Below are 12948 nucleotides of genomic sequence, written 5' to 3'. Positions count from 1 at the left end.
TAGAAAAAAAAACCAGGCCGCCAATCGACGGCACGCACCGCTGCCGCAGTCAAGTTGCGCAGAAGAAGGAAGCAGGAAGGGGGTGAGCCCTCTCGCGGCGGCTGAGTCGTCTTTGGCTCCGGTCGGAGCAGCTGTCAGTGCGCAGAGCGGCGCGTCACGACGACGACGACGGAGGCAGGAGCTTTGTGGAGCAGACGGCGGCTCTGATAAAATGCAGCTCCGCGACTGTCTCTGCGGCGTCTCCCGTTGTCCCGCGGTCGATGCGTGCCAGCTCTCCGACCACCGCGTCTAGCGCCGGACGAGCCGACAGACACGGACAGGGGTCATTTTCTCTGCAGCTTTTTTTTTTAAAATCTCTGACGGCGGAGTGTTGTCTGCTCCGCGCGGTCCGGTCCGACTCAACTAGTCCAGACATGAGTAACGTTAATCTGATTTTCTGGGACCAGTTGCAGGCTGGCAGCTCCGACGTGGACTGGTGTGAAGGCAATTACCTCATCTACCCCAGCATCGCTGAGTTTTACAACACGGTCGGTCTCTGACAGTCGTCGGACTCAAAAGCTAACGATCTGTGCTTTTTTCTCTCTCTCTCTCTCTCTCCCCCTGTTGTTGTTGTTGTTGTTGTTGTTGTTGTTGTTGTTGTTGTGCTTTGTGCATTACAGTTGTGTCTGCAGTACAGCTACAGACCGCAGCTTTGTTTTCCTTTGTTATTGCTCTGCTGTTTCGACCGTTATTCACAGTTTAGCTGACCGTTACTTACACTGACTGTGAACACTTTGTATTATTTTCAGCTTCAGCATCATTGTATTTGTGTAATTTATTTTTTGGAATTGTTGAGCATCAGGTTACAAAATGTTCCTTTTCTTCATCTCAGCTGTTTGTCAAGGGGCCACACGAGGCCTGCACACTGGTCAACTTTTGACCAGCATGTTGACATTGTGCAACATGATCAGTTCAACTATGTCACTGAATAAAAAAAAAAATATATATATATATTTTGTTTTTTTGCTCATAGCTTTCCCCTTTGTTTTATCATTTCAGATCAGCAACATCTTGTTTTTTGTTTTGCCGCCCATATTAATGTGCTTGTTCCGCCAGTATGCAACACATTTCAACAGTGGGATTTACCTCATATGGATTCTGCTTGTTGTGGTCGGTAAGTTGTCTGGTAGACGGTCTGTACTGTGTGGTGGTGACCTCTTAACCCCTGAGCTTTGTCTTTCAGCTTCATGGAGACACCTTTAACTTCACTTCACAAAACAAACTAGTTGTAATCCTAAGAGCTAATCATATTAGATGCATTTATGCTCTGTACTGATTGACAAGAAAATATAGTTATAAAAACAATCAATAGTTACAATCCAATTCAACAACTCTGCCAAACATTCTTTCCTTGCAAAGGTGCTGTTGTACTTTATATTGAGAAGTGTTTATATTTCCTATTTATGAATCTAAGGAGGATAACTTGGTAGCTCCCGTCAAGATAATGTAGTCCTGTTCAATAACAACACTAACTAAAGTATGACCTCAATCCTAAAATGTATAATTCAATGAATGTGACATTGTAAAAAGTAACTGATCATTATTTTAATCACCAGATAAATATATATAATGGCAGATCAGTTGTATTGGAATACACAAGAAATCCTAGTTTAGAGGCCAGTGAGTCTATTTTATATTTGTCATGTTTGTATATTCTGAACATAGTTTAGATTTGTTTATAATATTCTACTTTTTGTTTTATTTTATTCTATTTATTGGCATTTCTTTTGTCAAGCTCTTTTTTCCTTTTTTTGCTGCCTTAACAAGTACATTTCCTTGACGTGGGGATTTAGAAAGTGTATCTCATACTATCTCATCTTATGTGTATAAAACTGAGCACATAGCACATAGTGAGGGAACAATTTGATCAGTTTACATTTGGAACTGAACAGCCTACAGAATAAATAATCGATAATCTTGACAATCAATTAATTTTTATGAATTTATCTTTAAGTGATATTGAAAATAATCATTATTTGCAGCCCGCAAATACACAAATATTGTGTGTGCACATACGAAGAATGCAGGGTTTATATTTTACAGCGAGTTATGTGCTGTATAGGTGTTCTTATGTTAAAGTTGGGTTGGATTGTGTATTTCGGGAATCACACTTGTCGGCCTGCATTCTTAAACTGCCACAACAGCAGTGTTAGGATGTCAGTTTTGTCAGCTGTGCTCTTCTTGTCACTCTTTTCGCTTAGAGCTTTTGGTTGAGCTGAAGAAAAAAAAAACAACACTTCACTGTGACTGTGCTTCATCCAATGAATAGGCCTCTTGTCTAGATTTCAGTGGATTCGTCACAGTGGTTAGGGACTAACTGGTGCTAAGGTAAATAAATGAGAGCACAGTCGGAGAGAGATTAACGTATCCTTGTTCCCGTGTTACTGTTTGGAAAACACTCTGGTTGCACTGTCAGCAAAGATAACCTGACAGAGACGCCCCTCTGCTCCTGGGAGGTGACCTTAGTGGATGTTGGGAGGGGGCCGGGGGGTTTAACCGACCTTGCCACAGGCACTTGAACTGTGCATCAGATTTAAAATATTTGTTCTCAATCTGGCATGAAGCCTGCTTGTTTTGTTCACTTGATGGATCCTGTTCGCCACCTAACCTTTCTTGTTGTATGTTGCTCAGAGCTGCTGCATCCATTTGTTTTTTTTAGGAATCTGAAGGCTGTTAATACTTTCAAACGCTGTCGACACGGTGTCTTCTTCTTCTTCTTCTTCTTCTCTGTTTTAGTGTGAAAAACAAAATTTAGCTGCTTTTCTTTGTCCTTGGCCTCAGCTGTGAGTTTTTTCATATAGTCATGGAAGATGGAACTGCGTGCTACTTATACCCCAGCTCTACGTTTCCACGTAGAGCTATAATAATGATTATTTTCATTATCAATTGTTTTGCTGATTATTTCTTGCCCCCCCATCTATAAAATATCAGATCATTGTAAAAAAAAATATTTCTGAAAGTCCAATATGACATCTTCAGATATTTTGTTTTGTCTGACTCCAGAAATATGCTGACAGAAGACAGAAAAACAGCTGATGTTTACATGTAATCATTTATTTAGAAAAAAAAGTGACTAAATCTGTTATTGAAATAGTCGCTGATTTAATTTTAAAACAACATACATTTAGTTTTGTGATATATAGTCCACTTATTGGTTGTCATGATTAATAACCTCTGTCTCAGATAAGGTTGTTGAAATGTTATGCTCTCCTGCAGTGCCCCTTATGAAAACAGATAAGGCTGATAAAAAAGACGACTGTTGGACAGTGATAACAAACAGGCCCTGACAGATCCGTCCCTCCACAGCATTTTCTCACAGCTACAGTTATGCTGAGTCCCGAATAACTAAATATTTGAGATTAATTTGTCCTTTACATTGTGGCTCTTCGCTTAAAACAGCAGGCGTTCCTCAGTGTTTCTCTAAGCTGCTTTTGTGTAGTTGATGACGGCCCCTCACTGCCCCTGAAGTCAGCTGTCTACCCAAAACATTTACGTAATCTTCCTGTTGTACATAGCTATGATACCAGCTATCAGTCGAGCTACTACTTTACAGGTGACATTTATAACTCTTGGCTACTTTGCCATCAGATATATGGAAATAGGAATCTGTTAACTGTACACTGTGCAAAAATACTTATAGCATGGGATACAAACTGTCCATTGCGATGTTTCACAGATCCTTTGTGTTTCCTTACCTTTTCAAAGGACTCTATTAAAGGGATGCAGTCTTATTTATTAAGGCTCTTTAACACACCAAACAACTTTTCGACCACGTCTCTCTTCTGACAAGCGTTTGTTTGTTCGTGTCTGTGTCTCCTTCTCCCCAGGTATCGGATCAACATATTTCCACGCCACCCTCAGCTTCCTGGGCCAGATGCTGGATGAGTTGGCCATCTTATGGGTGCTCATGTGTGCCATTGCCATGTGGTTCCCCAAGAGATACCTACCTCGGATGTTCAGGAGGGATCGGTATGTCGGCCCGTGTGACATTGCATCAAACAAAACTATCTTTAGAAGCTAGTAACTAGCCTTTAAGTGTGTAAACATGTTACTAGAGGAGGGTAGATTCCAGACCAGTGACGGTTTAAAACAATGCAATGCCGCAGTTTCCAACTGTGCGCCTAGATTTTCACTTGAACTCTCTTCAACCAGCTTTTAAGTAAATTCAGATGAGTACCTTATCAGAATATGAAGCTTTTTGTTTAAATATTTTAACATATTTTCACTCCATAATTTTGTTTTTAATATTTATATATATGTTTTCCATTATTTTATATTTTATTCTATTTTGTTTTCCTACAAGTTTAAATGAGTGTGGATCTATATTATTTTTTTTACTATATTTAACTTTTTTGACCTTTTACTATCTGTAATTGTCATTTTTATTGCTTGTCCTTCATATTTTTTATTTTGACATATCTTTTATTATCTTGGTATGCACTAGTCTCTAAATCTGCGTCTTTAATCTACTTTTAAAATCCCATTGATTTGTTTGAAATGTTCTATATAAATACGGTTTGATAGATTAAGTACAGTACACTGATATTCATGCACACTGCTGGAGACCTCTGATGCAATAGTGGTTATGTTACACAAAACTACAGATATGTTCTGTTTCAAACACTTTTGTTTTCAAGATACATTTTTCACATTGAATCAATTGCACTTTTGATACCTGTTTTTGCAGTTACACTCTATTTGTGTTCAGCAGGTTGATCTGCACGATTTCACTGTCGGCCTCCGGTTTGTCATGTGACGTGTCCACTGCTATGACGCTCTCAGTTTAATAATAGGCCCGTCTAAGATAGCTGACCACATGTCTTTACTTCTCTTTCCATTGTCACACCGTCGCCATGCCGACTCTTTCGCTTCAGGCTGTCACTTACATTTTCCACAGGCTTTTTGCAGCCTTTTGTACATACTTATTATCTGAATAGGTTTGTGCAACTCACCCCAACATTCCTCATGTGTTTCGACAAAGCTGTTCTTAGAGTGCAACGTTGCCGCAGATTCTTTTTTTTGTCGAGATTTTAATTTTGCTTCTCCATCCAGGTCAAGGTTCAAAGTGGTCATCGGCATCTTGTCAGGCATCACCACAGGGTTGGCCTTTGTCAAACCTGTCGTCAACTCACTGTCACTCATGACTCTGGGCATCCCCTGCACTGCACTGCTCATTACTGAGCTTAAAAGGTTGGTGACATTTTTTTTTCTTTAACGAAACAACAAACAAAAAACCAGCTGAGGAGAATGTGGAAAGGCGAGGGTGTAGTCCTGATACAGAAACCTCATATAACAGCCATCTCCTTTAGCCATTCATCAGAATGAAAAGTGTTTTTTTATTGATTTGTTGATGTAATTTAACAACCCTTTTCTTAATTCTTTCACTTCCACCGTGATGTGTTTTTTAAGATAAGATAAGATCACACATTGTTATCGGGGGTGCTCTTCAGAAATTTGTCTTGTATCCCAAGACGTACACTGTTTCACATAAATGACAACAAAAATGGAAAAACCTAACCAAGGGAATACATATACACACTCATTATAAAAAAGTGGCTGCCGTTAAATCGACAATGTATCACTACCTTCATTATTTAGTGCTCAGTCCACACAGGGACACTGAGGCCTACTTAGAGAGTAGACTGTAAACAGTTTGACAGAACGAGGAACAAAAGAGTTCCACAGTCTTTTCAGTTCAGCCTGTGGGACTCTAAAAGTTCTGCTTGATGGCAAAAGCTGATGTTCCTGCAAATAAGTGGGGTCGGATTTAATACTACGGACAGAGACAATATTGGAATGCGCAGCTTGAAAACTTGACTGTGCTGTGGGGCTTAGTGAATGTGGGGCGTACGTTTGATTGTTGCATCTGCAGGTGCTTAATAGCAAAAATCAATTCACTGTGATCCTGATATCCATGAGTCCTTAGTAAGGACTGATTAGTTTCAAATGAGTGACTTAGTAAATCGGTTTAAAATGAAAGGAATGTCTTGCTTAGTAACTTCAGTAATATGTAAATCGGTTGCCTGGAAAAGTCAGTTCAATCCATCGCCAGTCCCTTACAATTTGTACTGCTTTGTTTAATTTATGTCTGCATACATAGAGAAATATTAATATATTATAAGCGCGACTGAATTCTACGTAACAAAGGAACCCCATTTAATTTGCAGATGCTTAGATTTCCACACAGTAAAACGAGATTTTAAATTTATAGCAGACGAGCAGCAGATGCCAAGTTTCTGTGTCTTTGTTTTTAAGTTGTCTATTCAGCCAAATATCCTGCTGCTGATAAAGTGTCAAGGTGTAATGCAGTCTACAGAACATTAATATAATATCACTTTTGGCCTTTTGTACAGCACTTGCATTGTCTAATGACATGTCATCTGTTACACGCTAATTATAGGCCTTGGGATGTGAAGGAATGTTCCTGAAAACACAAGACATTCGTGTGTGTGTGTGTGTGTGTGTGTGTGTGTGTGTGTGTGTGCGCCCGCGCGTGTGTAATGCTCTCCTCCGTCACAGCAATGCGGAGCCATGCTCTGTTGTTTCCGTTTCCCACAACACTTACTGACCACCGTCGGTCTCTTAACCTTTAGTCATCCATTGTTCAACCTGTTAGTAACTCTTGATATTACTGCCAGTCGCCTATTGATGTTGCTTGTTTTTCTTCTGCTAAGTGGGAGAGAATTCCTTTAACCCCGACTGATGGACCTTTGCCATGTGTGGACAGACTATTTTGTTTCTGTTTGCTTTTTCTTTTACAGTACGTCTGCTGGCCCCCGTTCAAGGCACTTCCAGTTGGACAAACACAACCTTTCCCATATATATATGATCCAATCCATCACAAATATTACATAAACCTGAAGTGTTGAAGCAGTAAAACCAGTCATGGCTGTGCAATAATAGATACATATTTCATATTTCATAACGATGATAAAAGTGATCAATCATGTCTGAAAACTTAATCAGGGTCATTTTCACATTGCAAAGATAATGGGTACCAACCATCCATAGACTATATTATACCTGTCTGAAATAACAAATATGGTCCCTTTCATAATTTAACTCTCTGCGTTATTTGTGACTCTTAAAAGCCATAAATGAAAAACAAATAGCCCCAAAGAATAAAACCAAATACTGTATCTAAAAATGTATAAAAAAAATAAATTTAAAAAAAGCCTGATGGACTGGTGCTTAAATTGCATACCATAATATCATATACCATCCTGGATCCTTTTTTGCACATTACCAAACTTGAGGCCAAAAAAAGAAGTCAAAATTATCTTGAAAGTAAAAATCTACACTTTTTGTTTTACTGAAGAAAATGGTTTGTTTACAACCCGCCTGATTATCCGATGGCCCGTTTCAGCGCCTCCCATTGTTTGACTTGGTGATTGCACAAAGATGTTCATGAGCAGAAAGTCCAATATAACAGTGTACAATAGCTTCTCATTTTCATCTCACATCTCAGTCATTGATAATCATATCAGTTTCCTGACCCAACATTTCGTTGAGTGTAAGTTGATAAGTAGCTGCTGCGTCTGTAGTGTTGTGTTTGAGTCACTGATCTTATGGAGCCTCTTCCTCTGTTCCCCAGAGTCAGAGAAGACAGACAGGCCGGCCTTTCCTTCACTTATCTTTTACCTCTAACGGTCAAACAAGTCCTGGTTTTGCCTCCATTTTCTTATCTCACATGCTTCTGTCTCAGTAATTCCAGATATGCAGCTGTGTGGTGATGGTTGTTGTCAGCAGGAAGGGGGGTTGGCTGACTCAGGGCACTTCAATGTACACGTGAAGTCTGTTAATAAGGTCAGCCTGCTTTAATACCTGATACTAAGTCAGGTCTTGCTCCCAGGTGACTATAAAACACTTAACGTATAATATAATATTATTGATGACAAGTTAATGGCCTATTTTCCTCTGGGACGACACATCATTAGCCATCTATTTTTGTACTTCCTGTTGCTGTCGAGTAGCTGTGACACCATTTTTTTGTGTGCTCCCTCTCTGAGACAGTTATGTAACATATTTGCACTTTGACTGTTTGCTTCATTAACTGACTTGCTTCACTTTAAGTGGGGCCATGTAATATTGATAACAACGATCAGACCATGTAATTACACGTCACACTTTTACTGGTCTGACTCACCAGATGTGAGGCAGACTGGGGGGGGGGGGGGGGGGGGGGGTTATGATTCATACTACAGGAAATAACATGTCTTAATTAATAAATGCACAAAATATAAAGTTAGTATCTTAACTGTATTTTTTATGATATAAAATATGGTTCGCACTGGTCTGGGGGTTATTTTTCCACCGTTGTTGCTATGACTTTGTTTACTTCCACTTGTGCGGTTTTGTTTACATTGTCATGTGCTTCTGTTCCTCATGACTTTGCTCTTGCCAGTGGTTTTCAGGGTTTACTTTGTCATACAGGGGCAATATGCACTTGAATTATAGATGTGAAATCTCCACAGAGCATTTTGGCCCTTTTAGCCCCTTTTTCCGAGCCTTTTGTCTGAGGCCCACAGAGTCGGACTTAAAAAAACCAAACAACCTGTAAGCTGTGGCACTGAACATGCTCTCTGCAGCTGAGTGGTGCTTGTTGTTTATCTGAATCATATTGTGTTTTAAGTGCTTTCTGGAAAGAATTTGTGCAACCCCCAAAACGAAAGGCTGGTAAACTGGTATGACTTCATCAAATTCTCTGTCTCAAGGGACTGTGACAAAACCTCGTCACGGTGACTACTCACACACTTTTGTCAAGCGTCCCCCCGTCTTTGTTTTGGCACTCTGCAGTTGCTTCAGCTTTGACCGGTGTGTATAAGGAGGACAGGACTAAGAATAGTTTATCAGCAGCACTCTGGATTAGCTCATGTATCTGGAGGTCAGAGTCGTGTCCACTTGGAGGTATTTCAGCAGTGGACAACAATACTTGGTACTTTGTAGACGGGGTTCAGATCTTTCAGCTCTCGAAAAAGACAGAGGCGACAATCCCCACAACTAAAAAACAAATGTGCTGACCTACAACTTGTATCGATATATCGCCGATATGTGCAAAAGTCTGCTCTGGGTTATTTTCTAGCTTGTGCACTTGCGCCTGTGTGTTTTCACAGTTGAACAACTTTGTCAGGTGTTTTTTCTCTTTGTTCACTGCAGGTGTGAGAACCCGCGTGTGTTCAAGCTGGGCTTGATCTCAGGGATCTGGTGGGCGCTGGCCCTGCTCTGCTGGATCAGTGACAGGATATTCTGTGAAATGTGGTCATCTGTCAACTTTCCCTACTTACACTGTGCTTGGTAAGTCCGCAGCCAACTCGGCTCTAAATGGAATGTTATTTAGTTTATGATTATTTACACACACAAAAAAATGCTCTCTTGTTACACAATAGCGAAAATTGATAAATCAAAACTTATCATTAATCATTTCAACCTTTTTACTTTGTATTCAAATTTTCCAGGAATTAGGGTTCAAACATGGAAGTGTATGTAAGGCTGATGCACCAGAATCAAGAGAATTAAACCATATTTAGTAGAAATTAAATTTGGCTTAATAATAGCAGAACTGAAAATCAAATCTTTAACCTTGTAAACATGTCCATGTGGTGTTTTTAAACGACACAAGGCAAATACTGAGCGGTCAATCCTATGGCTAGTATTTCAACATGGGAACTATAGTGTTACCACTTCCATTGTGTAGCAAACGGTTGTGAACAAGCAATGAAGGCATTTTTTTTCATCGAAAAAAAGCTTAGTAATATGTAATTTTGAGGAACAGAGATGCATTGTAAGGGGTTTACTCAATGCCAGGAGAGAGATTCTAAGAAAATAAGACCAAACTAGAAGTGCAGACTAAAATAACCTGATGAGGAGATTCATACTGTAGATATTTTTAATCTCGCACAGATGCACCAGCAAACTCCCAGATATATTTAGCAAATCTTTTTTTTTTCTGGTCTGGTTTATTTAAAACCCCTCTTGGTCTTTCAGGCACATCCTCATATGTCTGGCCTCTTACTTGGGCTGCGTTTGCTTCGCCTACTTTGACGTCGCGACCGAGGCCCCAGAGCGAGGACCCGTCATCATGTTCTGGCCCAACGAGAAGTGGGCCTTCATCGGTGTGCCCTATGTCTCCTTCCTCTGCGTCCACAAGAAGTCGACGATCAAGGTGACTTAAAGTGACCCGAGTCTGCGGCACGTCCGGTCGTGCTTCCACATTTCCCACCGGGATGTCTTCAAACAGCACGACACACGCCGACGTCTGTGAGTCGGCCGACATCCACCGGCGCTCTAGTGACTGAATGATGTCGGTGATTCACACGCGGGCCAACCGAGAGGATTCATCTTTTCCCCGGCTCCTTCTCTGGTCAGGTCTTCATTACACAGCAGGGTTTATGCAACTCAAGTAGAAAGGCAGAGAACAAAATGAGTCTGACATGACACACAGTCACTTTTTACCTAACTCACAAATATCAAAGCCAAGAAACCTTTTCAGTGTTCCAGATGCATTCTCATGCTTTGCTATGAGAACGTTTGTACATTTTTTCTTTCACTCAGAAAACCTCATTATAAAGCATTATTTTGCCTTTATAAAACATAAATATAGCATCTCATAGGTGCAGTCTGGCTATAATGAAAGATGTTCAAACAATAAAGCACTGGATTCGTTGACTGATTAAAACTCGAAGAATCAACTTGCCAGTTCACAGGATGTTATAGTAAGTGTTACAAGTGGGTGATGCACACAAAGCCGAACAGGTTTCTGCTGTTATACCTGCCATTCATGAAAAACTCAGAAACACAACCCCCCCCCTCCCTATTTCCGGTGTGCTATGTTGTTTGTTTGTTTTTCTTCCAGCATGCCACAGTGATAGAGATAGTAGAGAGATGTTTAATATATTCCTGTGTATATTTTTTTTACTTACAATGTAATATGCAATTATTTTCCTAGTAAAAGCCTATCATTGATGTATTACTGAATTAATAGGTACCCATATGATATTGGCCAAAATCTAAAAGGAACAGAATGTGAAATCAGAATGTATTGAAAGACAATGAATTGACAAATCAAGTGAATAATAACTATTTTTGCACAGAATGAAGAATGGTTTTCAGAGCCTTTGGTTAAGTGCACAGTCGACAAACTAAAAAAACTATTAACTCAATAATTAGCTTGCTAATGTACAGCTTTTAATGATGAGAAGTAGTTTTTTTCCCACACCCGGACATCTCACCTCTTAAACTGCTCATCAGGGTTATATATTCCAGACTCAGTGTTTTAAACATGACAAATGACTCAATGTCATTGAAATTATGTAAAAAGCCGTAATCAGGAGGTTTGTGATGTACTGTCAACTGTTTTATCTAAAAGGTGAAAAACAATGTATTGGTTACACTTAGTATGGAGGTGATGTGTAGCTCATAGCAGGTCAAATAATGGGACAGTGTTAATGTTTTATTACCTCCGACCTAAAACTAAAACTCTTGTGTTAAAATATATATATATGTAGTCTTTATGCAGAATTAAAAAAGGGAAGAATGTTTGAGGCAAAGTAAAACAAAATGACCGTTGATAATGTGTTGTTCTCAAAATGGCTTTGAGCTGTTCATCTAACATCGTTTTCCTCCCGTCGTCCTGCTGAGGCTTCTGGGAACTCAAAATTATTTGTGAAGGTTCAAAAGAAGGATCGCAGTTTACAAAGGAAACTGCCATTTTCCTGAGGTTGTGAAATGATTGAGGTTTTTTAAACATGAAGTATTTTTGTTTCGTCCAAAGCAATTTATATTTTTCTAAGTGAAGTGCAGCCAAAGTCAAAGCAACTGCAAAGTATTTTGATACCGTACTATTACCACATTTGTATTGCCAAACATTGTTATTTGTCACAGTCTCTTTTTTTTCCATTGTATCTTTAAGAAAAACTTTTGGGACAATATTGACAATGTGAACAAGATAATTGTAGATCCCGGAGAATATGTATTATGCCGCAAATTATATTGAATCATTAGTTGTTTTTTTATAATGCAGTGCAGTATAAGTCAGTGAATAATCATTAGATAATGGACTGTGTCTGAACGGGGGAGCCTGTTTAACGCTGCCCACTGCATTGTGATGTTTGTCTTGGCATGAGGTATGATAATGATCACATAACAATGACTTGTCTTCTTCTTTTACTTGAGTGTTTATATAAATCTCAGTTTTTTTTCTGCTTGCATTGACAATATACAAACAAACTGCACAGAATATTTATTTTCGTAATTTATCCTGTTTTTATAAACATTTGTAATAGATTAGACCATTAGTACTTTATGTTATGTTATGCAATAAACAAAGTCCTATGCTCAAGTTGACCAATGGTGTTTATATTGCAAATCAGACAATGTTGTATAATAATTATCATAAAGCATTTGAATTTTATAGCTTTATATGTTTTGCATGAATTGATATTGACAGACTCGTGATGCATAAGACAGTATTTGCCACCAGGGGGCAAGCAGTCAAGGCAGACTTTCTCTGAAATATCACAAAACAACTCACTTATGTACAGACTTTTAAAACACATTGTATGTCTGGACATACATATGAAAAATGAGACAATATACTGTGTCACTTTAAACGTTTTTTCTTCAAGCTACAACACCCATTTCTCAAAACCCCACACGAACACTGCACTGTTACTACACATATTCCTAAGAACAGATTTATTTTATTTATTTGATTATTTAAAATAGACTCAAAGTAGTAGTAGCAGTAATTGTTAGACTTCATTTAATTCTATTTTCTCTGTGGTTCATTGTGAATACCTAGGTAAAGTAAATCATAGAAGTTAGATGGTATTAAAGATGTTTTTAGAAAAAAACTAAAATATGATCAGAAAGCATTTGATCTGCTCATTAGTCACTGCTCATTAGTTCTTG

General features: G+C 39.0%; 1 protein-coding gene across 1 annotated transcript; it reads left to right on the top strand.

Moving 5' to 3' along the window:
* The first annotated feature begins 3 nt into the window (after positions 1-3).
* Positions 4-12376, top strand: acer2 (alkaline ceramidase 2). Its single transcript, XM_035636457.2, has 6 exons — positions 4-527; positions 1039-1153; positions 3867-4008; positions 5092-5229; positions 9196-9333; positions 10024-12376. The coding sequence occupies exons 1-6, from the start codon at positions 261-263 to the stop codon at positions 10208-10210; spliced, it is 987 nt and encodes a 328-aa protein (XP_035492350.2). The 5' UTR covers positions 4-260; the 3' UTR covers positions 10211-12376.
* The last annotated feature ends 572 nt before the right edge of the window (positions 12377-12948 follow it).

Source organism: Scophthalmus maximus, chromosome 8, assembly GCF_022379125.1.
Source record: "Scophthalmus maximus strain ysfricsl-2021 chromosome 8, ASM2237912v1, whole genome shotgun sequence".
In the NCBI taxonomy this organism is placed as follows: Eukaryota; Metazoa; Chordata; class Actinopteri; order Pleuronectiformes; family Scophthalmidae; genus Scophthalmus; species Scophthalmus maximus.
This window is presented reverse-complemented; position numbering and strand designations above follow the sequence as displayed.